The sequence below is a fragment of the Macaca nemestrina genome, chromosome 17 (assembly GCF_043159975.1).
Source record: "Macaca nemestrina isolate mMacNem1 chromosome 17, mMacNem.hap1, whole genome shotgun sequence".
In the NCBI taxonomy this organism is placed as follows: domain Eukaryota; kingdom Metazoa; phylum Chordata; class Mammalia; order Primates; family Cercopithecidae; genus Macaca; species Macaca nemestrina.
In genome coordinates, this window is record NC_092141.1 from 35,787,327 (window position 1) to 35,814,706 (window position 27,380).

Sequence of the window (27,380 nt, forward strand, 5' to 3'; positions counted from 1 at the left end):
ATTGTGATTTGAAATAATATAATATGTAATTATTAGTTTACACAAGAATAGGTAGGAATTAATGGTAAATTATTTGGTGGTAAAAAGATAATCTGGTGTTCCCCAAAAACCTATTGAAATACAAAAAAGAAAAAGAAAGAAAGGAAGGAAGGGAGGAAGGCAAAGGTAATCTGGAAACTGTTTTCCAGAAGAAAGAAGAATCTACTTATGAAAGGCTGGTTTAATAAAAAAGAATAACAACTACAATGAAGTTTCTAATACTTTTTTTTTTTTAAATGCTCCTTATGGAGCAGGGCTACCCCATAGGCACTGTACCCAGAATAGCCAGTGCTTTTTTTTTTTTTTTTTTTTTAAAGGAGGGATTTGTATTAACCAAGAATTATTGAGAAATGAGCAGGATCCCTATATATGCCCCATGAGAAGTATAAATGGTTATTTTAAAATAACAAGCAATGTAGATAAAATATTCTAGTTTGAAAATCACCCAAAAGTGATCAGCTGACTTTGTTTTAGACAGTTGGCTGAGTTTTTTTGTGATTTACTTGTTGGTCATTTTTGTTTTTCAATAAACTAACAGTTGATAAACTTCTTGGTCTTGGAAAATAAAAGCAATTTCTCATGATAGACCAACTTTCTGAGACTGTCTGCCAAGTGGTATGCTAGGTGCTTATAATCAAGAATTCAGAAGAGAGAGATATATATAAATATTTGAACTGAATTTGAATGTTCTTTTCTCTTAGGAACAAGATCATGGTGTTGGCCGGACAGGAACAGTGAATAGTGTTGGAAGTAATCAATCCATTCCCAGCATGTCCATCAGTGCCAGCAGCCAAAGCAGTAGTGTTAACAGTCTTCCAGATGTCTCAGATGACAAGAGTGAGCTAGATATGATGGAGGGAGACCACACAGTGATGTCTAACAGTTCTGTTATCCATTTAAAACCTGTGAGTATTTGGATTTCATTGAAAAAAATTCAATGTTGGTAAACTGTTTTCTTCGTCTATTAGTTTAAGAGAAGGAAGAAGGAGGAGAAGGAAGTTTCCCGAAGTTTGGAACATGGCCGGGCGCAGTGGCTCATGCCTGTGATCCCAGCACTTTGGGAGGCCAAGCCGGGTATATCACTTGAGGCCAGGAGTTCAAGACCAGCCTGGCCAACATGGTGAAACCCTGTCTCTACTAAAAATAACAGAAATTAGCCAGGCTTGGTGGCACGTGCCTGTACTCCCATACTCCCAGCTACTTTGGAGGTTGAGGTGGGAGAATCACTTGAACCTGGGAGGTGGAGGTTGCAGTGAGCCAAGATCACACGACTGCAGTCCAGCGTAGGCGACAGAGTTAGACCCTGTCTCAAAAAAAAAAAGAAGTTTGGAGCATTTTTTAATGAAAAAAGCCTTGTTAACTCCTAACCTGTTATCTCCATTTGGAAAATTATGTTTTGAGAATACAAAAAGAATGTGGAACTATTTCAGAATATTAGAAGAAAAAGTACAGAAACCTCAAATACATTATTTGACATTATTTACATGGAAAATAAAATACTAAAAAATAGGAAGGATACACATAAAATTCATGATAATGGTTGCCTTTGGAGAGTGAGAAATGGTTGGGATGAGTGATGATCAAAAGTGAATTTTATGTTATCCGTAATATTTATATCTTTTTTTTTTTTTTTTTTTTGAGACGGAGTCTCACTCTGTCACCCAGGCTGGAGTGCAGTGGCCACAGTCTTGGCCCACTGCAACCTCCACCTCTCAGGTTCAAGCGATCATCCTGCCTCAGCCTCCCGAGTAGCTGGAATATACAGGTGTGTGCCACCCTGCCCGACTAATTTTTGTATTCTTAGTAGAGACGGGGTTTCACCATGTTGGCCAGGCTAGTCTCAAACTCCTGACCTCAAGTGATCCACCCACCTCAGCCTCCCAAAGTGCTGGGATTACAGGTGTGAGCCACTACGCCAAGGCGTTTGTATCTTTTTTTTTTTTTGAGATGGAGTTTTGTTCTTGCTGCCCAGTCTGGAGTGCAGTGGCACCATCTTGGCTCATTGCAGTCTCCGCCTCCCAGATTCAAGCAATTCTCATGCCTCAGCCTCCTGAGTAGCTGGGATTACAGGTGCGTGCCACTACGCCCAGCTAATTTTTTATATTTTTAGTAGAGAAGAGGTTTCATCACGTTGGCCAGGCTGGTCTCAAACTCCCAACCTCAAGTGATCCACCTGCATCGGCCTCCCAAAGTACAGGGATTACAGGCGTGAGCCACTGCACCCAGCCTGTCTCTTAAAAATAAAGCTGAATATAATTGTAGAAAACTAGATTCTGGATTTAGGAAATATGGGTGTTTGCTGCATTACTCTTTACCCTTTTGAGTGTAAAATGTTAAACCTGAAAAATATTGAAAAGTCAGGTAACTCCTTTTAACAATTAATAGGAATGCTGAGGCTGGGAGTGGAGGCCCACCCCTGTAATTCCAGCATTTTGGGAAGCTGAGGCAGGCAGATTGCTTGAGCCTGGAGTTGGAGACCAGCCTGGGCAACATGGTGAAACCCTGTCTCTACAAAAAATTTAAAAATTAGCTCGGCTTGGTGGTGCATGCTTCTAATCTCAGCTACTCAGGAGGCTAAGGTGGTAGGTTCACTTGAACTCAGGAAGTAGAGGTTTTCAGTGAGCCAAGGTTGCACCACTGCACCTCTGCCTGGGTGACAGAGTGAGACTGTCTCAAAAAACGAACAAACAAAAATAGGAACGCTTCCTTTTTCACTTCACAGCTTGTGTTACTATCTAAAAGTAGTAGGTACAATGGCTAAAAGATGGAAACAACCCAAATTATTCATCAACGGATGTATTAACAAATTGTGGTTTGTAGGCCGGGCACAGTGGCTCACGCCTGTAATCCCAGCATTTTGGGAGGCCGAGGCAGGTGGATCATGAGGTCAAGAGATTGAGACCATCCTGGCCAACATGGTGAAACCCTGTCTTTACTAAAAATACAAAAATTAGCCAGGCGTGGTGGCACACACCTGTAATCCCAGCTATTTAGGAGGCTGAGGCAGAAGAGTCGCTTGCACCCAAGAGGCAGAGGTTGCAGTGAGTCGAGATCATGCCACTGCACTCCAACCTGGCAACAGAATGAGACACTGTCTCAAAAAACCAAAAAAAATTGTGGTTTTTACATCCAGTAGAATATTATTCAGCTATAAAAAGGAATGAAGTTCTAATACATGCTGCCATATGGATGAATCTTGAAAACATTTTAAGTGATGAAAGTAAAATGTGCAAATTCATAGCGACAGGAAGTACGTTAGGAGTTACCAGAGACTGGGTGGAGGTCAAAATAGTTATTGCTAATGGACGTAGTTTCTGTTTGGGTTGATGAAAAAGTTTTGGAAGTAATACTGATAGCTGTACATCATTGAGAGTATAATTAATACCACTTAAAATGGTTAAAATAGGCTGAGCGCTGTGGCTCATTCCTATAATCCCAGCACTTGGGGAGGCTGAGGCAGGAGTATCACTTGAGGCCAGCAGTTCAAGACCAGCCTGGACAACATAGGAAAACTCCATCCATTAAAGAAAAAAAAAAAATAGCCAGGTGTGGCACATGCCTGTGGCCCCAGCTACTCAAGAGACTGAGTAGTGAAGGCCCACTGAGTAGTGGAGGATCGGTTGAGCCTGGGAGATCAAGGCTGCGGTGAGCCTTGATCATACCACCGCACTGCATTCTGGGCAACAACAACAACAAAAAATTATTACCACAATTAATTGGTTGCTACTTAACTGATGTTCTATTCAGCTAACAGATTGAGTTCAGGGAAAGATATCAGTCCTTCAATTTTTTGCAACTGTTTTTGTTTTTGCTTATTTTGGACAGATGGCAGAAGTATTATAAAGATAACTCCATTGCTTCCAAAACCCAAGAGGCTTTGAGCAATTTTCTACTACTCCTGTTTAAAACATTGACTATATTGGCTGCATGTTTCATCATCTTTGTTTTCAAGTTATGTTAAAGCTTTTCAATTTTGCACATAATCGGTAGGATATAAATCTAGTCATGTGCCAGGCACAGTGACTCACGCCTGTAATCCCAGCACTTTGGGAGGCCAAGGCAGGCAGATTGCTTGAGCCCAGTAGTTCAAGACCAGCCTGGGCAACATGGCAGAACCCCATCTCTACAAAAAATACAAAAGTTAGCTGGCATGGTGGTGCATGCCTGTGGTCCCAGCTACCTGGGAGGCTGAGGTGGGAGGATCGCTTGAGCCCAGGAAGTTGAGACTGTGGTGAGCCGTTCAGGGTACCACTGCACTCCAACCTGGGTGACAAAGTGAGACCCTATCTCAAACAAACAAATCAATCAATCAATCTAGTCATGTGCATTTTCTTATCCTAAGTCTGTGTACTATTTTATACCCTGTACAGATAATTTATTCTAATTCTAATTATATTGAAAATAAAGCTGGACATATTGGCTTGCACCTGTAATCTCAGCACTTTGGAAGGCCAACGAGGGAGGATTACTTGAGCCCAGGAGTTCTAGACCAGCCTAGTCAACATAGGGAAACCTTGTTTCTAAAAAAATAAAATTAGCCTGGCCTGATGGCCCGTGCCTGTAGTTCCAACTTCTCAGGAGTCTGAGGTAGGCAGATGGTTTGAGCCTAGGAGGTTGAAGCTACAGTGAGCTATGGTCACATTACTGTACTTCAGTCTGGGTGACACAGCGAGACCCTGTTTCTAAAAAAGAAAAGAAAAAAGAACAGCATTTCTACTTTTTGGTTTTGCTTTTTAAAATTATGTCTGTGAGATTTGTTGATCAAGTTGTCTTTAAACTTTAATTTCCATAAAGATTCAAACAAACTGTTCACCTTACATAGTATTATCTTTTTTTTTTTTTTTTGCCTAGGAGGAAGAAAATTACAGAGAAGAGGGAGATCCTAGAACAAGAGCATCAGATCCACAGTCTCCACCCCAAGTATCTCGTCACAAATCACACTATCGTAATCGAGAACACTTCGCTACTATACGGACAGCATCACTGGTATGTACTTCCCCGAATTAAAGATAAATATATTTTTCATGTGGGACCTTGGCAATATAAACTCAAGTATAGCTATATGTTGTTTTGTATTTGGGTTTTATTTTGCGAAATACTCATTTAATATTTAATTGCCTGTTATGAGAAAGGTGTTATTCAGAGAACTCTGAGAAATGTTAAACTAACAATGTCTTTATGACACGTACACAAAAAACGAGTATATTAGAATATCTTAAATACTTAAGATAACTACAGGACACTAAACAGGAATTCAGATAACTTTTTATTAGGAGCATAAATGAAGTATTTATGAAATAAATAGTTTGAGTATTTAAAATTAGTAAGATTTAGGCACAGCAGGGAGAGGAGAAATGAATGGTATTTCCATATAAGAAGAATGTGGACAGTAAGGAAATATATTGTGTGAGGCTAACCAGAAAGAGGGGAATATTGGAAATGGCAAGCAGTACAATTTGGTGTACTCTAAAGTCATTCTGATTTTCCAAATAATATGGATTATCTGTTCATTACAAGGATGCTATAATGGGGTACTTAAAATCTTAATCAGACAGATAAGTAAAACCAAAGCATGATAAAGGATACTAAGGATACAATGAAATTACATTAAGATACCATAAGAAAAGTAGGCTATTAGAAAACATAATGGAAAGGCTGGGTTTGGTCGCTCATGCCTGTAATCGTAGAACTTTGGGAGGCTGAGGTGGGTGGATCACTTGAGCTCACGAGTTTAAGACCAGCCTGGGCAACATGGTGAAACCCCATCCCTACAAAAAATACAAAATTCAGGTGGGGTGTGGTAGCTCACACCTGTAATCCCAGCAATTTGGGAGGCTGTAGTAGGTGAATCGACTGAAGTCAGGAGTTTGAGACCAGCCTTGCCAATATGGTGAAACCCCGTCTCTGCTAAAAATAGAAAAATTAGCTGGGCATGGTGGTGCACCTGTAATTCCAGCTATTCAGGAGGCTGAGACTGGAGAATTGCTTGAACCTAGGAGGCAGAGGCTGCGGTGAGCTGAGATCGTACCTCTGCACTCCAGCCTGGGTGACAGAGGTAGACCCTGTCTCCAAAAAAAAAAAAAAAAAAAAAAATTCAGCTGGGTGTGGTGATGTGTGCCTGTAGTCCCATATACTTGGGAGACTGAGTCAGGAGCATTGATTGAACCCAGGAGATGGAGGTTGCAGTGAGCCGAGATCACACCACTGTACTGCAGCCTGGGTGACAGTGCCAGATCCTGTCTCAAAAAAAAAAAAGAAAGAAAGAAAGAAATCAGGCCGGGCGTGGTGGCTCACACCTGTAATCCCAGCACTTTGGGAGGCCGAGGCAGGTGGATCACCTGAGGTCAGGTTTCAAGACCAATTTGGCCAACATGGTGAAACCTCGTCTCTACTAAAAATACAAAAATTAGCTGGGCATGATGGTAGGCACCTGTAATCCGGGTTACCTGACAGGCTGAGGTAGGATAATTGCTTGAATCCAGGAGATGGAGGTTGCAGTGAGCTGAGATTGCACCATTGCACTCCAGCCTGGGCATCAGAGCGAGACTCTGTCTCAAAAACTAAAAAAGAAAAAAAAGAAAAGAAAATATGATGGGGGAAAAAAAAGATATGATAGCTATCTGACTTCTCAACTATGTAATAAGCAGATGTTATAAATCCTATGCTGTCATGAATCTATATGACGTGGGGTTGGGAACGTAGTACCCTACCCTAAGTCAGGTTATTCCTACTATTCTGCAACATGTAAATAGCACTTTTAACAGAGCAAGTGGTAAAGATTGCTTAATTTTTGCATGACTATTTTGATAAATATGTTGAGAAGGACCAGCTTAAAGGAGAACCTCTCAGTAACTTGGCATAAGTTAAATCTTTCCCAAGAAAGTGTTCTGTCCCAAAGTTTGGCTTCCTCAAATCAATTAAGGGCATTTTAAATTTACAGATTTAATGAATCAAAATCTGAAAAATATTTGTATTTTTAAAGCGAGTAGTTTCATTTATTTCACTTAAAATATTTAGAGCATAAGTAGTTTTTTAATACAAATAAACATAGCTATATTATTCATTATAAGTGCTATATACCATCACAGCCTACCTTCTTCTGCCTTGGATTTTTTTCATTCAATAAAATGCACAGATCTTAGGTATTCAATTTGAAAAGTTTTTACAATTCTATACACCTGCCTTAACCGTCTGAAACAAGGTATAGTTATCCCTCAGTATCTGTGAGGGGTTGGTTCCAGGACCCTCCATAAATCCCCAAATCCACAGATAAGCCAAGTCCCTTATATAAAATGGTGGTCCGGGCGGAGTGGCTCACAGCTGTAATCCTAGCACTTTGCCAGGCCGAGGCAGGCAGATCACTTGAGATCAGGAGTTCGAGACCAGCCTGGCCAGCATGGTGAAACCTCTTCTCTATTAAAAATACAAAAATTAGCTGGGTGTGGTGGCAGGCGCCTGTAATCTCAGCTACTCAGGAGGTTGAGGCAGGAAAATTGCTTGAACCCGAGAGGCGGAGGTTGCAGTGAGCTGAGATTGTGCCATTGCACCCCAGCCTGGGGGACAAGAGCGAGACTTCATCTCAAAAAAAAAAAAAAAAAAAGAAAAAAATTAGGAGTTCGAGACCAGCCTGGCCAACATGGTGAAACCCTGTCTCTACTAAAAATATAAAAATTAGCTGAGTATGGTGGCGCATACTTGTAGTCCCAGCTACTCAGGAGGCTGAGGCGGGAGAATCACTTGAACCTAGGAGGCAGAGGCTGCAGTGAGCCAAGATCGTGCCACTGTACTCCAGCATGGGCAACACACCGACCCTGTCTTTGAAAAAGAATTGAAAATGTTATCAACAAGATGAAAGATAACAAGTGTTAGCAAAAAGGGGAACTCTTACACATTGTTGGTGATAACCTAAATTAGTATGGCCATTTTGGAAAATGGTGTGGAGGTTCCTCAAAAAACTAAAAATAGAACTGCCATATGATCCAGTAATTCCACTTCTGGGTACATACTTAAAGGAACTGAAATTCGTATGTTGAAAGGATATCTGCACTCCCATGTTCATTGCAGCATTATTCACAATAGCTAAGTCATGGAATCAACCTAAGTGCATATCAGTGGATGAGTGGATAAAGAAAATGTAGCATATATACACAATGGAATACTATTCAGCCTTAAAAAGGAAAAATCCTGTCATTTGCAAGAACATGTATGAATCTGGAGGATTATGCTAAGTGAGATAAGGCAAGCACAGAAAGATACCACATGATCTCGCTTTTATGTGGAATCTAGAAAAATAAAGTTGAACTCATAGAATAGAGGTAGAGAGTAGAGTGATGGTTACTAGAGGTTAGGGACAGAGAGAAATGGGGAGTTGTTGATCAAAATGTACAAAGTTTCAGAAAGATAGGAGGAACAGGTTTTGAGATATTTTGCATAGCCGGTTGACTATAGTTGACAATAGTATATTGAATATTTTGAAATAACTAAGAGTAAATCTCAAATATCTCACCATAAAAAATGATGCATAAAGAAGGTGATGGATATGTTAGATTGATTTAATTTAATATGTTGAATACATATATCAGTATATCACACTTGTACTCCATAAATGTATACAATTATGATTTGTCAATCAAAACATTAACATTTTTTAAAGGAATTGAAAACAGGTACTCAGACAAGTGCATGTACACACATAGTCACAGCAGCAGTTTTCACAGTGGCCAAAAGACGGAAACAATACAAATGTCCATCAGTGGATGAGTGGATAAACAAATTGTGTTATATACATACAGTGGAATTTTATTCAGCCGTAAAAGGAAATGAAATATTGATGCATACTACAACATGGATAAACTTCAGAAACATGCTAAGTGAAAGAAACCAGCCATAAAAACTCGTTTATTATATGACACTACTTATGAAATATGCAGAATAGGTATATCTATAGAGACAAAAAGCAGATTGATGGTTACCAGGAGGGGAGAATGGAGAGCAACTGCTTAACAGGTATAGAATTTTCTTTTGAGATGATAAACATGCTTTATAACTAGATAAAGGTGATAGTTGCATGGCACGGTAAATATACTAAACATACTGAATTGTTCATTTTAAGGTGATTGATTTTATGTCATGCGTATTTTATCTTGTTTTTTTTTTTGTTTTTTTTGAGACGGAGTCTCGCTCTGTTGCCCAGGCTGGAGTGCGGTGGCGCGATCTCAGCTCAATGCAAGCTCCACCTCCCAGGCCCACACCATTCTCTTGCCTCAGCCTCCGGAGTAGCTGGGACCACAGGCGCCCGCCACCGTGCCCAGCTAATTTTTTTTGTATTTTTAGTAGAGACGGGGTTTCACCGAGTTAGCCAGGATGGTCTCGATCTCCTGACCTTGTGATCTGCCCGCCTCCGCCTTCCAAAGTGCTGGGATTACAGGCGTGAGCCACCGCGCCTGGCCTATCTTGATTTTTAAATTGAGGTTTTTCTTTTTCTTTTTTTTTTTTTTTGCTTTGTGGTCAGTGTTTTTTGTGTTCTGCCCAAGAAGTGTTTGCTTACTCCAGGGTTATAAAGATATTTTATGTTTCTGCTTTGTGATTCTGGGTTTTACGTTCAGGTCAAATGATCCTTCTCAAATTAATTTTTATATATGACATAAGTGATATAGGGAGTGAAGGTTTATTTGTTTTTTTCTATGTAAAGAACCAGTTGTTTCAGCAGGATTTGCTAAAAACACTATCCTCTGAATTAACTTGACTTTCTTGGTAGAAAAATCAATTGAACATATGTGGATCTCTTTCTAGTTTTTATTCTCTTTCCTTGATCTACTTAGCCTATCTTAAAGCCAGTACCGTATTGTCTTGAGTACTGTAGGGCTGCATGTCCTCCAAATATTTTTGTTCCTCAAGATTGTTTTGGCTATTCTAGATTCTTTTATATCCCCATATAAATTTTAGAACCAGTCTATTTCTTTGAAAGACTTGTTGGAAATTTTCTTGGAATCTGCTAACATTGGGATATTTTATACTAATTCCCTACTTAGTTAATATAGAATGGTTTAAAAGGCTTTTCGAAGAAGAATGTTTTATTTTCTTCTTTTCCTTCCATTATTTGTATGTCTAGGTTACAAGGCAAATGCAAGAACATGAGCAGGATTCTGAGCTTAGAGAACAAATGTCTGGCTATAAGCGAATGAGGCGACAACATCAAAAGCAACTGATGACTCTGGAAAATAAGCTAAAGGCTGAGATGGACGAACATCGCCTCAGATTAGACAAAGATCTTGAAACTCAGCGTAACAATTTTGCTGCAGAAATGGAGAAACTTATCAAGAAACATCAGGCTGCTATGGAGAAAGAGGTGGCTTATTCAGTATTATTAATTTGCTTGTTTTAGGTTTTGAATGTCTCAGAATTAACCAACATGGCAGTTTGATGTTAGAGTATCTGTTCCAAGGAACCAAGCAAATTGGGGAAAAGGAGAAACATTTATGTGACTTATATAAAGGTTTCTGTAAATTGATATTACAAAAAAAGGTGATATCTGTGTGTCTTATCTCTCACTAATTTTGTGTGTGCATCATTTAAAACAAATCAGTCTTAAAACTATTCATTGGGGTAGTCCACTTTATAGTTTATGTAATAGCCAGCAAAATTTTGAATATGAAAAATTGATGTATTTTAATATCAAGTACTAGGCCTGGGAACTAATAAGACATGGGACCATTTCCTGATTCTTGAGAGTTTTATAGTGTCACAATCGGTAAGTTACTCAGTTATTTTAAGCTTTTCATTTTCTGGTTATCTGAGGAGTTTGCTAAATCTCCTGTCATTAGGTGATTTAGGTCTCAAAAAGTCATTTTTATTCTCTTTTTTGTATTTTTTGGAAACTACCCTTGAATTTCTGGCAGCATTTTAATATCAGAATGATTGAAGATTACTGTAATAAATACAATGTTGGAGGTTATAAGTTATGAAAGATTCAGATTCATGAATTTGATTCAGAATCAAATTCATTTGATTATTGACAAATAATTGTCATTATTTTACATGATAAAAGTTTAGTTTTTAGGATTTTTGTTATGTGAAACCTTTTCTTCTAATGTTTTTGGTTTCCCATTGTTTTACTTTTTTTCGATAGTCATGTTTGTCAAGTAGAATTTAGAATTCTCAGTAAATTCACACATATCATTAAAATATGTCCAGGTAGTCTGCAGTGAGGCATTATTTATCATAGCTACCCTCTTCTCCCTTTTCACACAAAAAGAACCATTCTCATAGTAGTAGGGACTTTGACAAAATAATTTATGATATAAATAAATATTTGATTTTGAAATAATTTGATAAAACAATGTATACATATTTAAAATCCTCTGGGCATTGAATATTTTTATTTTTTATTTTATTATTATTATTTTTTGAGACATTCTCTCTGTGTTGCCCAGGCTGGAGTGTAGTGGCATGATCTCAGCTCACTGCAACCTCTGCTCTCCAAGTTCAAGCAATTCTCCCACCTCAGCCTCCCAAGTAGCTGAGACTACAGGTGCATCTACCATGCCTGGCTAATTTTTGTATTATTTTTATTTTAGTAGAGAAGGGGTTTCACCATGTTGATCAGGCTGGTCTCAAATCCCTGACCTCAGTTGACCTTCCCTTCTCAGCCTCCCAAAGTGCTGGGATTATAGGTGTGAGCCACCACACCTGACAGATATTATTTTTAATAGCTTGGGAAAAGGGAATACTAACATATTTAGGAAAACAATTGCTGAAGCAGATGTGCAATGTGATAACAAATTTGTTTTAAAAGTATATAACCAGGATGGGTGCAGTGGCTCACGCCTGTAATCCCACCACTTTGGGAGGCCGAGGTGAGAAGATTACTTGAGCCCAGAAGTTCAAGACCAGCCTGGGCAACATAGGAAGACTCTGTTTCCACAAAAATAAAAAATAAGAAAATGAGCTGAGCATGGTGAAATACACCTGTAGTTCCAGCTACTCGGGAGGCTGAGGTGGGAGGATCACTTGAGCTCAAAAAGAGGCTGCAGTGAGCCATGATTGTACCACTGCACTCCAACCTGGGTGACAGAGTGAGACCCTGTAATACATTTTTTGAGATGGGCACTCGCCTTGTTACCCACTGGTCTTGAACTCCTGGGCTCAGGTGATACTCCCACCTCAGCTTCTCAAAGTGTTGGGATTACAGGCATGAGCCACAATGCCTACTTAATTATATACATACACATATATATGTGTGTGTGTATATATTTGAGACATGTACATTTATAGAAAAAATTAGAGGCCGGGCATAGTGGCTCACATCTGTAATCCCAGCACTTTGGGAGGCTGAGGTAGGTGGATCACCTGAGGTCAGGAGTTCGAGATCAGCTTGGCCAACATGGCGAAACCCTGTCTCTACTAAAAATACTAAAAATACAGGTGTCACACACCTGTCATTGCAGCCACTCGGTAGGCTGACACAGGAGAATCACTTGAACCCGGGACGCGGAGGTTGCAGTGAGCTGAGCTTGTGCCGCTGCACTGCAGCCTGGGTGACAGTGAGACTCCATCTCAAAAGTAGTAATTTTTAAAAAAGAAAAAATTACAAAAGATATGCACCAAAACATAAGATTTTTCTTGTTTTTCTGTATTTTGTAAATGTTCTACAGTGAACGTGTATTGGATATAGAATCAGAAATAAAGTATAGCATTTGTTTCATTTTACTAAGGGATTGAGAGTTGGAAGGAGGGTATACTTCTGTTAAATGAAATAAAAAGTTGACAACATGTTTGACATTTCAAAGATGAGTTTCATCTTACTGATTCTATGAAGTTCAAATGATAAGGATGCCAAGTAGCACGTGTTTATAATTTGGTTCAGTCTTTTATTTTGGTAATGTTTCTACTGATTTCTTGTTCTTAGAAAATAAAAGATATTCTTAGTGATGTATATTAAACTGCTACTTTAAATCTATCTACTTAACTAATTTGATTCATTTTTTAAACTTCATATAGGCTAAAGTGATGTCCAATGAAGAGAAAAAATTTCAGCAACATATTCAGGCCCAACAGAAGAAAGAACTGAATAGTTTTCTAGAGTCCCAGAAAAGAGAGTATAAACTTCGAAAAGAGCAGCTTAAAGAGGTACTTATGTCATAAAACTTTTCAATAAATTTTCTGCTTATTAATTATATCCAATGGTGACCAACTCACAGAAGCATTAGGATAAAATTATGTTTTGTTGTTTGTGGTCACTAAATGGATATTAGTTTAAATGATGACTTTAATTATAATCAGTTACCCTTAACTGAGTTATTTAGTTGAGGATCTAAAATGAATCATTTCCTGAAAATATACTTTTTTTATGGTTTTATTTTTATTTATTTATTTATTTATTTATTTATTTATTTTTGAGACAGAGTCTTGCCGTGTCGCCCAGGCTGGAGTGCAATGGTGTGATACCAGCTCACTGCAAGCTCCGCCTCCCGGGTTCACGCTATTCTCCTGCCTCAGCCTCCTGAGTAGCTGGGACTATAAGCGCCTGCCACCATGCCCGGCTAACATTTGGTACTTTTTTTTAGTAGAGACGGGGTTTCACCATGTTAGCCAGGATGGTCTTGATCTCCTGACCTCGTGATCCGCCCGCCCCGGCCTCCCAAAGTGCTGGCATTACAGGTGTGAGCCATTGCGTCCAGCCTTATGTTCTTATTTTTTGTATGTATTTTTTGAGACAGTCTTACTCTGTTCCACAGGCTGGAGTGCAGTGGCACAATCATAGCTCACTGCAGCTTCGACCTCCCATGCTCAAGCAATCCTGCCTTAGCCTCCCCAGTAGCTGTGAACACAAGCACGCACCACCACTCCTGGCTAATTTTTAAATTTATTTTTTGTAGAGACAGGGTCTTGCCATGTTGCCTAGTCTGGTCTCAAACTCCTGGGCTCAAGCAGTCTGCCCACCTTGGCTTCCCAAAGTGCTGGGATTATAGGCATAAGCCACTGTACCTGATCACATTTTGTTATGTGAAACCTTTTCTTCTAATGTTTTTGGTTTCCCATTGTTTTACTTTAAAAGTAAACAGAATAAGGGGGATATTTGCTTATCAGTTTTTTTTTAGGTAGAATATGCTGATTATTTCTTTGTGGCTACAGGGTTTCATATTTCTTTGCCCTTTCTTGTGCTGCCCCCTCCCTCTGCTTTTTTTTTTTTCCCGAAACACAAGTCTCACTCTGTTGTACAGGCTGGAGTGCAGTGGTGTGATCTTGGCTCACTGCAACCTCCCCTCCCCCGAGGTTGAAATGATTCTCCTGCCTTAGCCCCCCGAGTAGCTGGGATTACAGGTGTGTGCCACCATGCCCAGATACTTTTTATATATTTTTTTAGTAGAGACGGGGTTTCACCATGTTAGCCAGGCTGGTCTCAAACTCCTGACCTCAGGCAGTCTACCCACCTCGGCCTCCCAAAGTGCTGGGATTACAAGCGGGAGCCACCACTCCTGGCTCTTGTGCTGCCTTTTTTGTTTTGTTTTGTTTGTTTTTTTTGAGACAGAGTCTCACTCTGTTGTCCAGGCTAGGGTGCAGTGGCATAATCTTGGCTCACTGCAACCTTTGCCGCTTTGGGTTCAAGTGATTCTCCTGCCTCAGTCTCCTGAGTAGCTGACATTACAGGCACCTGCCACCACCCCCGGCTGATTTTTGTATTTTTAGTAGAGATGAGGGTTTCACCATCTTGGCCAGGCTGGTCTTTTTTTTTTTGAGATGGAGTCTCGCTCTGTCGCCCAGGCTGGAGTGCAGTGGCCGGATCTCAGTTCACTGCAAGCTCCGCCTCCCGGGTTTACGCCATTCTCCTGCCTCAGCCTCCCGAGTAGCTGGGACTACAGGCGCCCGCCACCTCGCCCGGCTAGTTTTTTTTGTATTTTTTAGTAGAGACGGGGTTTCACCGTATTAGCCAGGATAGTCTCGATCTCCTGACCTCGTGATCCGCCCGTCTCGGCCTCCCAAAGTGCTGGGATTACAGGCTTGAGCCACCGTGCCCGGCCACCAGGCTGGTCTTAAACTCATGCCATTCTCCTGCCTCAGCCTCCCGAGTAGCTGGGACTACATGTGCCCGCCACCAAGCGTGGCTAATTTTTTGTATTTTTAGTAGAGACAGGGTTTCACGATGTTAGCCAGAATGGTCTCGATCTCTTGACCTCATGATCTGCCCGCCTCGGCCTCCCAAAGTGCTGGGATTACAACTGCGCCTGGCCTGACAACTTCTTAAAGAGGATCATTATTCAAGATAGGCACCAGGAATGGAAAATGATATGTCTTTTAATTTACACTCCTGTCTTACAGGATGATTGAAATTTTTAGTTCATATAATTAATTAGCATACCGTGATACATCAATTGATTTTGATAAAATAAGTATAATCAATTTGATATTAATGATTTGTGTGTGTGTAGGAATTTGCCTTATAATCAGATATGTATGTCTTCTTGTGTACATATGGGTGGCACAAAGACTTGCTCTATACCCTGCCAAGTGAGCGTCATTGACAAGATTTTTCCAACTCTAAAGGGTATAATTTGTAGTATATTCCCATGACTATAATTCAAAAGCCAAACTCTATACTGGAACTTTGAGTTTGAAACAATAGTAAATAGAGTTTCCAACTATAAATAAATCTCCAACAAAATGCAGTTGTTTTGTTTTCCAGTGAAATTTAAAACAATGTGGAAAGTCATTAATTTTGATTTGTTCAGTGGTTATTAATGCTGAAAATTAAATACCATTCATAAAGTAGGTCTCTATTCTCCCATGGTTTTGTTTATTTTCCATTTAATTTCCAGTTTTCTTATATCGAATCCTTCCATAATTTTGCCAAAAACTTAGCATCAAGGATGTCAAAAACCAAGAAGCGAGATGTTTAACTGTAATTTTGCCGTAGTTCACTTGCGATTTTTACCTAAAAGCACTATCTTCTGTTTCTTCTTGGGAAGGTTTTAAAGAAGGATGTGTTTTACTTTATTAACCAATCACTGTGTACTTCGAAGTTAGGAACCATCAGAAATGTAGCTGTGCAGAGACAAAAGGTACACGTTTTCTGGTGTACATATCTCTCTTTCCTTTCCGATTGAGTGGGTAACTCAAGAAAGATCTAAAGGCTGGGCACAGTGGCTCACGCCTGTAATCCCAATAGTTGGGGAGGCCAAGGTGGGCGGATCACAGGGTCAGGAGATCGAGACCATCCTGGCTAACATGGTGAAATTCCGTCTCTACTAAAAATACAAAAAATTAGCTGGGCATGCTGGCAGATGCCTGTAATCCCAGCTACTCGGGAGGCTGAGGTAGGAGAATCGCTTGAACCTGGGAGGCGGAGGTTGCAGTGAACTGAGATCGCACCACTGCACTCCAGCCTGGGTGACAGAGCAAGACTCTGTCTCAAAAAAAAAAAAAAAAAAAAAAAAAAGATGTAAATACCACTTGCCTTCTAGACGTCATTGGTCATTGCCCTGCCTGAGTATTAGAGAAGAAACACACTTAAGAACTTTCATTTATTGATTGATTGATTGATTTAGATGGAGTTTTGCTCTTGTTGCCCAGGCTGGAGTGCAATGGCGCGATTTCGGCTCACTGCACTGCAACCTCTGCCTCCTGGGTTCAAGGGATTTTCCCGCTCAGCTTCCCGAGTAGCTGGGATTGCAAGCCTGCATCACCATGCCTGGCTAATTTTGTATTTTTAGTAGAGATGGGGTTTCTCCATGTTGGTTAGGCTGGTCTTGAACTCCTGACCTCAGGTGATCTGCCCACCTCAGCCTCCCAAAGTGCTGGGATTACAGGCGTGAGCCACTGCACCTAGCCAATAACTTTTATTTAAAATTTACTGATGCAAAATGATAACATTCATTTAGGTAATTTTTATGGGATTTTTGTTGTGGTGGTGTTTTTGTTTTTTTGAGACGGAGTTTCACTCTGTCACCTGGGCTGGAGTGCAGTGGCGCAATCTCGGCTCACTGCAACCTCTGCTTCCCGGGTTCAAGCGACTCTCCTGCCTCAGCCTCCCAAGTAGCTGAGACTGCAGGCATGTGCCACCATGCCTGGCTAAGTTTTTGTTTTTTTTTTTTTTTTTTTTTTTTTTTTGAGATTGGGTTTCGCTCTTTTTGCCCAGGCTGGAGTGCAGTGGCGCTATCTCAGCTCACTGCAACCTCCACCTCCTGGGCTCGAGTGATTCTCCGCCTCACCCTCCCGAGTAGCTGGCATTACGGGCATGCGCCACCATGCCTGGCTAATTTTGTATTTTTGGTAGAGGCAGGGTTTCTCCATGTTGGTCAGGCAAGCTCCTCCTCCCAGGGTTTCTCCATGTTGGTCAGGCAAGCTCCTCCTCCCAGGTTCATGCCATTTTCCTGCCTCCGCCTCCCGAGTAGCTGGGACTACAGGCGCCCGCCATCACGCCTGGCTAATTTTTTGTATTTTTAGTAGAGATGGGATTTCACCATGTTAGCTAGGATGGTCTCGATCTCCTGATCTCGTGATCCGCCTTCCTAGGCCTCTCAAAGTGCTGGGATTACAGGCGTGAGCCACCATGCCCAGCCTAATTTTGTATTTTAGTAGAGACAGTTTCACCATGTTGGCCAGGCTAGTCTCGGACTCCTGACCTCAGGTGATCCGCCCACCTTGGCCTCCCAGAGAGCTGGGATTACAGGCATGAGCCACCGTGCCTGGCCCTATTTTTATGTATTTTTACCTGAGTTGTTTTTTATGTTGCCAGGAGCTAAATGAAAACCAGAGTACCCCCAAAAAAGAAAAACAGGAGTGGCTTTCAAAGCAGAAGGAGAATATACAGCATTTCCAAGCAGAAGAAGAAGCTAACCTTCTTCGACGTCAAAGACAATACCTAGAGCTGGAATGCCGTCGCTTCAAGAGAAGAATGTTACTTGGTCGTCATAACTTAGAGCAGGACCTTGTCAGGGAGGTAAGTTTGAGTGATGAGAAATTTTAAATCCTTTATCAAAAGCATCTTTCCTGAAAATACTCCAATTCCATTCTAGTCTCAGGGACTTTGCACTTCTACTTGCCTCTGTCTGAATCATTCTTCCTCAGATATTCACATGGAGTGTTTGCTCCTTGTATATCTTTACTCAGATGTCATTTCCTTAAAATCTCTTAACCACCAATTTTTTTTTTCCCCCAAGAAAGAGTCTCTCCATGTCGCCAAGTATGGAGTGCAGTGGCGCCATCTTGGCTCAGTGCAATCTTCACCTCCTAGGTGTGAGCGATTTTCGTGCCTCAGCCTCCCAGGGTAGCTAGGATTACAGGTGTGCACCACCAAACCCAGCTAAGTTTTGTATTTTTAGTATAGATGGACTTTCGCCATGTTGGCCAGGCTGTTCTCAAACTCCTGGCCTCATGCAATCTGCCTGTTTCAGCCTCCCAAAGTGCTGGGATTACAGGCATGAGCCACCATGGTCAGCCTTGATTTTTACATATGAGGAAATTCATTGGGCAGTTTTTGCCTCTGACCTGAAATGGGTTCCATGAAGTGTGTGTTGCCCTTAAATACATTTTTATCATCATGTGATTATTAATTGGTAAATGTTGTAGAAACTCTTCTGCCAATGAAAACAATTATTCTTGGCTGGGTGTGGTGGCTCATGGCTGTGATCCTAGCACTTTGGGAGGCCGAGGCAGGTGAATCACTTGAGGTCAGGAGTTTGAGACCAGCATGGCCAACATAGTGAAACCCCATCTCTACTTTTAGTAGAGATACAAAAAAATGAGCCAGACGTGGTGGCGGACACCTGTAATCCCAGCTACTTGGGAGGCCGAGGCATGAGAATCAATTGAACCTGGGAGGTAGAGGTTGCAGTGAGCTGAGATCATGCTGCTATACTCCAGTCTGGGCCACAGAGCAAGTCTCCATCTCAAAAAAAGAAAAGAATTATTTTCATTATTAAGATACCTGTGAGTATAGATAAATTTCTGAGAGTGGGTTGAAATAATATATTTCATGCTTGTAATATATTATGCTTGTAATATAGCATAATTGTGCGAGTTTACTAATAAATTCAAATTAAAACAGTTGCATCCATTATGTAAGAAGAATGTAAAAGATTGATACATTCAATCCTAGTAATGGCGTGTGTTAACAGACACTATTAGTAAGACTATAAATTGATATTGCCCCTTTGGAGCATGATTTAACAGTAGCTTTTAAAATTTAATATGCACGTAGCATTTATCCATCAAATCCACTTCTAGAACTCTGTCCTACAGAAATAACAACATTATTCTATGATACAGTATAAATAGATACTTATTGAAACTTTGTTTATAAAAGTGAAATGTGGGCTGGAGCAGTGGCTCTCACCTATAATACTTGAGGTCAAGAGTTCAAGGACAGCCTGGTCAACGTGGTAAAGCTGTCTCTACTAAAAACATTTTTAAAATGAGCTGGATGTGGTGGTGCATGCCTGTAATCCCAGCTACTCAGGAGGCTGAGGCACGATTATTGCTTGAACCTGGGAGGCAGAGGTTGCAGTGAGCTGAAATCGCACCACTGCACTCCAGCCTAGGCAACAGAGTGAGACTCTGATTAAAAAACAAAACAAAACAGTGAAACATAGAAGCAGCTTAAATGTCCAAACACACAGAGGAATGATTGAAAGAATTATGGCATCACAAAGCACTAGGTTACAATGAAACTTTTAAAATTTCTATGTACTGGCTGGGTGCAGTGGCTCACACCTGTAATTCCAACACTTTGGGAGGCTGAGGTGGGAGGATCACTTGAGACCAGGAGTTTGAGACTACCCTGGGCAACATAGCAAGACCCTGTCTCTACAATGTTTTTTTTTCCCTGAGACTCCGTCACCCAGGCTGGAGTGCAGTGGCATGATCTCGGCTCACTGCAACCTTTGCCTCCTGGGTTCAAGCCATTCTCCTGCCTCAGACTCCCAGGTACCTGGGACTACAGACATGCACCACCATGCCCAGTTAATTTTTTTTTGTTTGTTTTTTAATTGAGACAGAGTCTTGCTCTGTCACCCAGGCTGGAGTGCAGTGGCGCGAGCGTGATCTCGGCTCACTGCAAGCTCCGCCTCCCAGGTTCACGCCATTCTCCTGCCTGAGCCTCCCAAGTAGCTGGGACTACAGGTGTCCGCCACCATGCCCGGCTAGTTTTTTGTACTTTTAGTAGAGACAGTTTTCACCGTGTTAGCCAGGATGATGTCAATCTCCTGACCTTGTGATCCACCTGCCTCAGCCTCCCAAAGTGCTGGGATTACAGGCATGAGCCACTACGCCCGGCTGTGTCCATGTTCTTAATCACCACACTCACCAGAGTAGACTGCATGTAAAATAATTGAATAGAATACTCTGAAGAAACTGAAAGGATAACTTAGGAGCCCAATTCAAATATAAAATTAGGAAGTAAACAAAAGAAAAATGTTAAACCTCTTGATATAGATGTAATAATGTCTTAAGCTAATGGCAATAAAATAATATGAATAAATAGTAAATGAATATGATAAGGAAATTTGTGCTACTAATTGCCCATTTAAAGAGGTAAAAGTCACAACCCTAATATTTACTATGCAATTATAATTGAATAACAGGGTTAATTACATCTGTTTACTGGTTATTCTGTTTTTTAGGATTTTTTTCTGGCATTATACAGCAGTAAATTATACCTTTGTCTTTTGTGTTATGGATTAGGAGTTAAACAAAAGACAGACGCAGAAGGACTTAGAACATGCCATGCTACTCCGACAGCATGAATCCATGCAAGAACTGGAGTTCCGCCACCTCAACACAATTCAGAAGATGCGCTGTGAGTTGATCAGATTGCAGCATCAAACTGAGCTCACTAACCAGCTGGAATATAATAAGCGAAGAGAACGAGAACTAAGACGAAAGCATGTCATGGAAGTTCGACAACAGCCTAAGAGTTTGAAGGTATGGTTAGCCTAAGCTTTTTGACAACAGGGAAGAGAATGAAAAGATATCCATGTAAGCAGGAAAAGTCTTAAGACGAATGTCTAGTCATAAAGAAATTGACTAAGCTTCTTTTCATTTTTAGCGTCTTTGGTTGATTTTAATGTTGAATACCTGTTGCTACAGTCTTTTGCTTATGTATTTCTCATCAAAGTACAAAAAAAAGTGGCCAAAACTTTTAACCATGGGAAGTGCCAGTAGATAAGAATCAAGATTCTTGTTTTAAACTTACCCAAGGGCAGAGCATGGTGGCTCACGCCTGTAATCCCAGCACTTCAGGAGGCCAAGGCAGGTGGATCACCTGAGGTCAGGAGTTCAAGAACAGCCTGGACAACATGGCGAAACCCTGTCTCTACTAAAAATACAAAAATTAGTTGGGTGTGGTGGCACATGCCTATAGTCCCAGCTACTTGGGGGGCTGAGGCAGGAGAATCCCTTGAACCCAGGAGGCAGAGGTTGCAATGAGCCGAGAACACACCACAGCACTCCACCCTGGGTGACAGAGCAAGACCCTGTCTCAAAGAAAAATTTACCCAAATGTCCAAGGTCAATATTATATTCTGCATGTCAACAAGCTAACCATTTGGCTTATCTCTGTTGTTCCAAGTAAAATTTTAGAACCATAATTTGCTGTAAATATGACTTGTACAAAATTTAAAAACATGAAAGTGCATTATAAAATAAAAAGTTTTAAGCTGCATAGCCACTAGTTAGAAAAATAATAACAAGAAAAAAGTTTTCTTCTTTATGCTTGTTCCTCCAGCCACCTGATCCATCTCTCTCAAGGACAAAGTCAACTACAGTTACCAATTCTGAAATTTTTGTTTGTTTTTGAGACAGAGTCTTACTCTGTCACCCAGGCTGGAGTGCAGTGGGGCGATCTCGGCTCACTGCAAGCTCCGCCTCCCAGGTTCACTGCATTGTCCTGCCTCAGCCTCCGTGTAGCTGGGACTGCAGGCACCCGCCACCATGCCCAGCTAATTTTTTGTATTTTTAATAGAGACAGGGTTTCACCATGTTAGCTAGGATGGTCTCAATCTCCTGACCTCGTGATCCGCCTGCCTCAGCCTCCAAAGTGCTGGGATTACAGGCGTGAGCCACCACGCCCGGCCCACGTGAATCTTAATATACAAAACCACCCACTATATAGTCTGTCATCGATGATAAGCACCTTAGTTGCCCTGTACATATCTGTACATTTTAAACTTTTGTTTATATTCAGTAAGGTCCAGTTTCCACAGTATTTCCTATTTAAAGCTTCCCCTGTACTCCTACCCAGCCATTTTTATAAGCTATTTGATATTTAAACTATAAAATGGTTCTTGGTTTTACTCTGAGTAACTGTGCTGGAGTACAGTGAAATTCATTCACAGAGGTAGTCTGTGTGAAAATCTAGAAACTACAACACACTCAATGGTATTCCCAATGCCCACCCAACTCCATTCAAACAAGCTGTCCTGAACAAAATATAGAAACGATGTTAAGATGCTTTATTGTTTTCATGTGAATGTGAGTAAAATTTCACCTTGCTATGTCTTCAAAATAGGTAAGTTTTATTTACAGAGTGGTTATGTTGACTACTAACATAACCTTCCTTAGTTAATGCTTAGAAAAACTGGAATTGTAATGATATTTTAGATTTATTTTGTTTTTGCAGTAAGGAGATACATAATCATTTAGCTACAGAAAGACAATCTCCCATGAAAAGATTTTTAAACTAACATGTCAGCAAAGTCAATTTGTGATTTTAAAGCCAACAGCACCGAGGAATAAACCAAACTGAAAGTCGTACTGTAAATCTGATATGACTGACTGCATTTCCCTGGGGCTTGGGTAATGGATAGTTGTTTGACATTTAACCATTTCTTTCTATTTCCTGTCATTAGAACTTTTCCGTTTTAAAGCTTATAAACAGTAATCTGATTCTCTCAGATAGTATATTAAAAGTGAGGAGAAAATAAAGCTTCATTAATCATAGTCAGACTTTAAATAAAATGCCTTTCTGATTACAGGTGAGCTCAAAGTTTCCTGTTAGGGAAGAAAAATCACCATTTTCCTCATATTTATGTGTATCTATTTACTTAGTCAACTGGAGCATTTTAACCCCAAATCATCACATTTCTATTTACTTAAGTAATCGTTGCCTTTTCCAGTTTTCTTCTTAAGTAGTGGAGGCAGAATTTAGAATATAGCATCAACTGTGTTTGATGGAGGAGAGGAGATTGCAGTTGGAACATTTTATTTATGTTGATTAGGATCTGTGGGGGTGGGGTGCTGTTTCTGTGGAGAGGGTCAGGTGAAAATCTGCTGCCTACTCTGCTGTTTCTTCAGCTTTCATCCAGATGATGCTTTGTCAGCACTAAATGAGTAGAAATAACTGAAACTTGCATTCATCTCGCTTTCATTTGAGTCACACATTGAGGGATATAGTTTATTCTTAGTATAAGCATTAATTTTACTCTTCTTAAAGAAAAATTTTTCAAGGAGTTATTTTTTCTCATTAGGCAGGGATGTGGAATGATTACAGTATTCCTGGCACAATGTTTTTTTGTTTTTGTTTTTGTTTTTTTGGTTTTTTTTTGAGATGGAGTTTCGCTCTTGTCGCCTAGGCTGGAGTGTAGTGGCGTGATCTTGGCTCACTGCAACCTCCACCTCCCGGGATGAAGTGATTCTCATGCTTCAGCCTCCCAAGTAGCTGGGATTACAGGGGCCTGCCACCACGCCCTCGTGTTTTTAGTAGAGATGGGTTTCACCACCTTGGCCCTGCTGGTCTCAAACTTCTGACCTCAGGTGATCTACCCGCCTCAGCTTTCCAAACTGCTAGGATTACAGGTGTGAGCCACCACGCCCAGCCCAGCACAATGCTTTAAAAATAAAAAGTTTTGACTGGGCGCAGTCACTCACACCTGTAATCCCAGCACTTTGGAAGGCTGAGGCAGGGGATCACCAGGTCAAGAGACCATCCTGGCCAACATGGTGAAACCTCGTCTGTACTAAAAATACAAAAATTAGCCGGGCACGGTGGCGCGTGCCTGTAGTCCCAGCTACTTGAGAGGTTGAGGCAGGAGATTCTCTTGAACCCGATAGGTGGAGGGTCAGTGAGCCAAGATCGTGCCACTGCACTCTAGCCTGGCGACAGAGCGAGACTCCATCTCAAAAAATAAAAATAATGTCCAGGTGCGGTGACTCATGCCTGTAATCCCAGTACTTTGGGAGGCTGAGGTCGGGAGTTTGAGACCAGTCTGACCAACATGGAAAAACCCTATCTCTACTAAAAATACAAAAGTAGCCGGGCGTGGTGGCGCATGCTTGCTGTCCCAGCTACTCGGGAGGTTGAGGCAGGAGAATCGCTTGAACCCGGAAGGTGGAGGATGGTGGAGGTTATGGTGAGCCGAGATTCCGCCATTGCACTCCAGCCTGGGCAACGAGGGCAAAACTTCATCTCAATAAATAAATAAATAAATAAATAAAAATAAAACCTTTTAAAAGAATGGATGCTATTTTACTGAGGCAGAAGATACTATCTAAATTTCATTGTTCCATTTCTGTCTAGAAGCACTTGAAACAACTTTGTTAACCATGAATGGTTGTTTTTGTTTGTTTTCGCTCTGTCACCCAGGCTGGAGGGCAGTGGCACAGTCTTGGCTCACTGCAACCTCTGCCTGCCAACTTCAAGCGATTCTCCTGCCTCAGCCTCCCGAGTAGCTGTGATTACAGGCATGCGCCACCACACCCGGCTGATTTTTGTATATTTAGTAGAGAAGGGATTTCGCCATGTTGACCAGGCTGGTCTTGAATGCCTGACCTCCAGTGATCCACCCGCCTCAGCCTCCCAGACTCTTGGGATTACAGGCGTGATCCACCACACCCCGCCTAAGAATGATATTTTAAAATGGTGCTACTCAGCCTGAGCAACATAGTGAGACCCTGTCTCTAGAAAAGATTACCAGCCTGGGGGAGCATAGGGAGATCTCATCTCTAAAAATAAAGCCAGGCACAGTGGCTCACGCCTGTAATCCCAGCACTTTCGGAGGCTGAGGCGGGCAGATCACGAGGTCAGGAGATCAAGACCATCTGGCTAACGGGGCAAAACCCCATCTCTACTAAAAATAAAAAATTTAGCTGGGCGTGGTGATGTGCGCCTGTAGTCCCAGCTACGCAGGAGGCTGAGGCAGGAAAATCACTTGAACCAGGTAGTCAGAGGTTGCAGTGAGCTGAGGTCATGCCACTGCACTCCATCCTGGTGACAGAGCAAGACTCTGTGTCAGGAAAAAAAAAAAAAAGAGAGAGCATGATGACATGCCTGTGGTGGTCCCAGCTACTCAGAAGGCCGAGAGGCAAGAGGATCACTTGAACCCCAGGAGGCTGAGGCTATGGTGAGCCATGATCATGCCATGCACTCCAACCTGGGCGACAAAGTGAGACCCTGTCTCAAAAAAAGAAAAGAAAAAGATTAAAAAGCCAAACGTGGTGATGGCTCACACCTGTAATCCCAGCTACTTGGGAGGCTGAGGTAGGAGGATTGCTTGAACCTGGGAGGTCAGGGATGCAGTGAGCCATGATCATGCCACTGTACTCCAGAGCCTGGAGGACAGAGTTGAGACTCTGTCTCAAAAATAAAAGCAGGCTGGGCACGGTGGCTCAAGCCTATAATCCCAGCAGTTTGGGAGGCTGAAACGGGTGGATCACGAGGTCAGGAGATCGAGACCATCCTGGCTAACACGGTGAAACCCCGTCTCTACTAAAAAAATACAAAAAAATAGCCGGGCGAGGTGGTGGGCGCCTGTAGTCCCAGCTACTTGGGAGGCTGAGGCAGGAGAGTGGCGTGAACCCGGGAGGCGGAGCTTGCAGTGAGCTGAGATCCATCCGGCCACTGCACTCCAGCCTGGGCAAGAGAGCGAGACTCTGTCTCAAAAAAATAAATAAATAAATAAAATAAAAGCAGTGCTACTAAGTGCCTCTACTAAAACTCTTAGCTAAACTAAGAGTTTCTCTTACTAGCTAGACGTTTCTTGACCCCTCACAAAATAAAGACATATTACTAGGATCTAGTGCCTCAGATGGTGAAAAATACAGAAAGGTATATTTAATGTTGTAGTATTGAGGGGAGTACTTCTTAGATACGTGTGTAAATTTGGTCACATATCCATTTGTTGCATGATGAATCAGCCAATCAATACCTGGCGGTATTTATATTAAGGTAAAAAAATAATTTCAACTATAGGTTCTGCCTCAGTGCAGTAAATCAATGTGTTGTCACTTGTAGGATCAACTGGTACACCTTGCAGAAACAGATCTCATCTTATTAAAACTTCTTAAAACCTGAGTTCATAGAATACCCAACCTGCTGATTAACCAAACACTAAAGCCAAAGATCTTCTGTCTCTAAACTTAAATATTTTCATCTTAGAAATGTTTATATACTGTAGTTCATGTCTGTTACCCCAACAAGAGGGCTGTCTCCTCACGTTAGCACATGAGTTTTGTTTAACCTTTGAAAGATTAGTTTTGTTGTGGTTTTGTGTGTGTGTGTGTTTGAAACAGAGTCTCTCTCTGTTGCCCAGGCTGGAGTGCAGTGGTGCAATCTTAGCTCTCTGTAGCCTCCATCTCCCGGGTTCAAGCAATTCTCATACCTCAGCCTCTTGAATAGTTGGGATTACAGGCATGTGCCACCACGCCGAACTAATTTTTGTATTTTTAGTAGAGACAGGGTTTAACCATGTTGGCAAGGCTGGTCTCAAACTCCTGACCTCAAATGATCTGGCCACCTCAGCCTCCCAAAGTGCTGGGGTTACAAGCGTGAGCCACCATGCCTGGCCAAGATTAGTTGACTGACGTTTAAGTTTTTGCTTGTGTTAAAGAGTAAACCATTGCTAAGTATATCTCTACCTAGTTTATTCTCTTAAGGAAAAGACCATTGTAATAACAGTATTAATAATTCCGAATAGAGATTTCCAAGTTAGCCTCACATTTGCTACATAAACTGTATAGTTGGAGTTGAGAGTGTCATTAAAAGAAATTGGGGGCAAGGCACAGTGGCTCATGCCTGTAATCTCAGCACTTTGGGAGGCCAAGTTGGGCAGATTGCCTGAGGTCAGGAGTTCAAGACAAGCCTGGCTGACGTAGTGAAACCTGGTCTCTACTAAAAATACAAAAATTGGCCGGGCATGGTGGCACAAGCCTGTAATCCCCGCTGCTCGGGAGGCTGAGGCAGGAAAATCGATTGAACCCAGGAAATGGAGTCTGCAGTGAGCTGAGATCGCACCACTGCACTACAGCCTGAGCAACAGAATGAGACTCCGTCTAAAAAAAAAAAAAAAAAAAAAAGAACAGAAAAGAAAAGAACAAAAAGAAATTACAGCAAAGTGTTTCTAAAACAAACA

General features: G+C 41.3%; 1 protein-coding gene across 3 annotated transcripts in view; it reads left to right on the top strand.

Moving 5' to 3' along the window:
• LOC105476646 (TAO kinase 1) overlaps positions 1-27,380 on the top strand; it is a 172,233-nt gene that overhangs the window by 123,057 nt on the left and 21,796 nt on the right. For all 3 annotated transcript variants that reach the window (XM_024791250.2, XM_071082602.1, XM_024791253.2), the window contains 6 exons: positions 741-944; positions 4,891-5,025; positions 10,151-10,387; positions 13,039-13,167; positions 17,774-17,977; positions 20,719-20,958. In XM_024791250.2, coding sequence (XP_024647018.1) covers positions 741-944; positions 4,891-5,025; positions 10,151-10,387; positions 13,039-13,167; positions 17,774-17,977; positions 20,719-20,958 — 1,149 coding nt within the window. The remainder of the gene's footprint in view (positions 1-740; positions 945-4,890; positions 5,026-10,150; positions 10,388-13,038; positions 13,168-17,773; positions 17,978-20,718; positions 20,959-27,380) is intronic.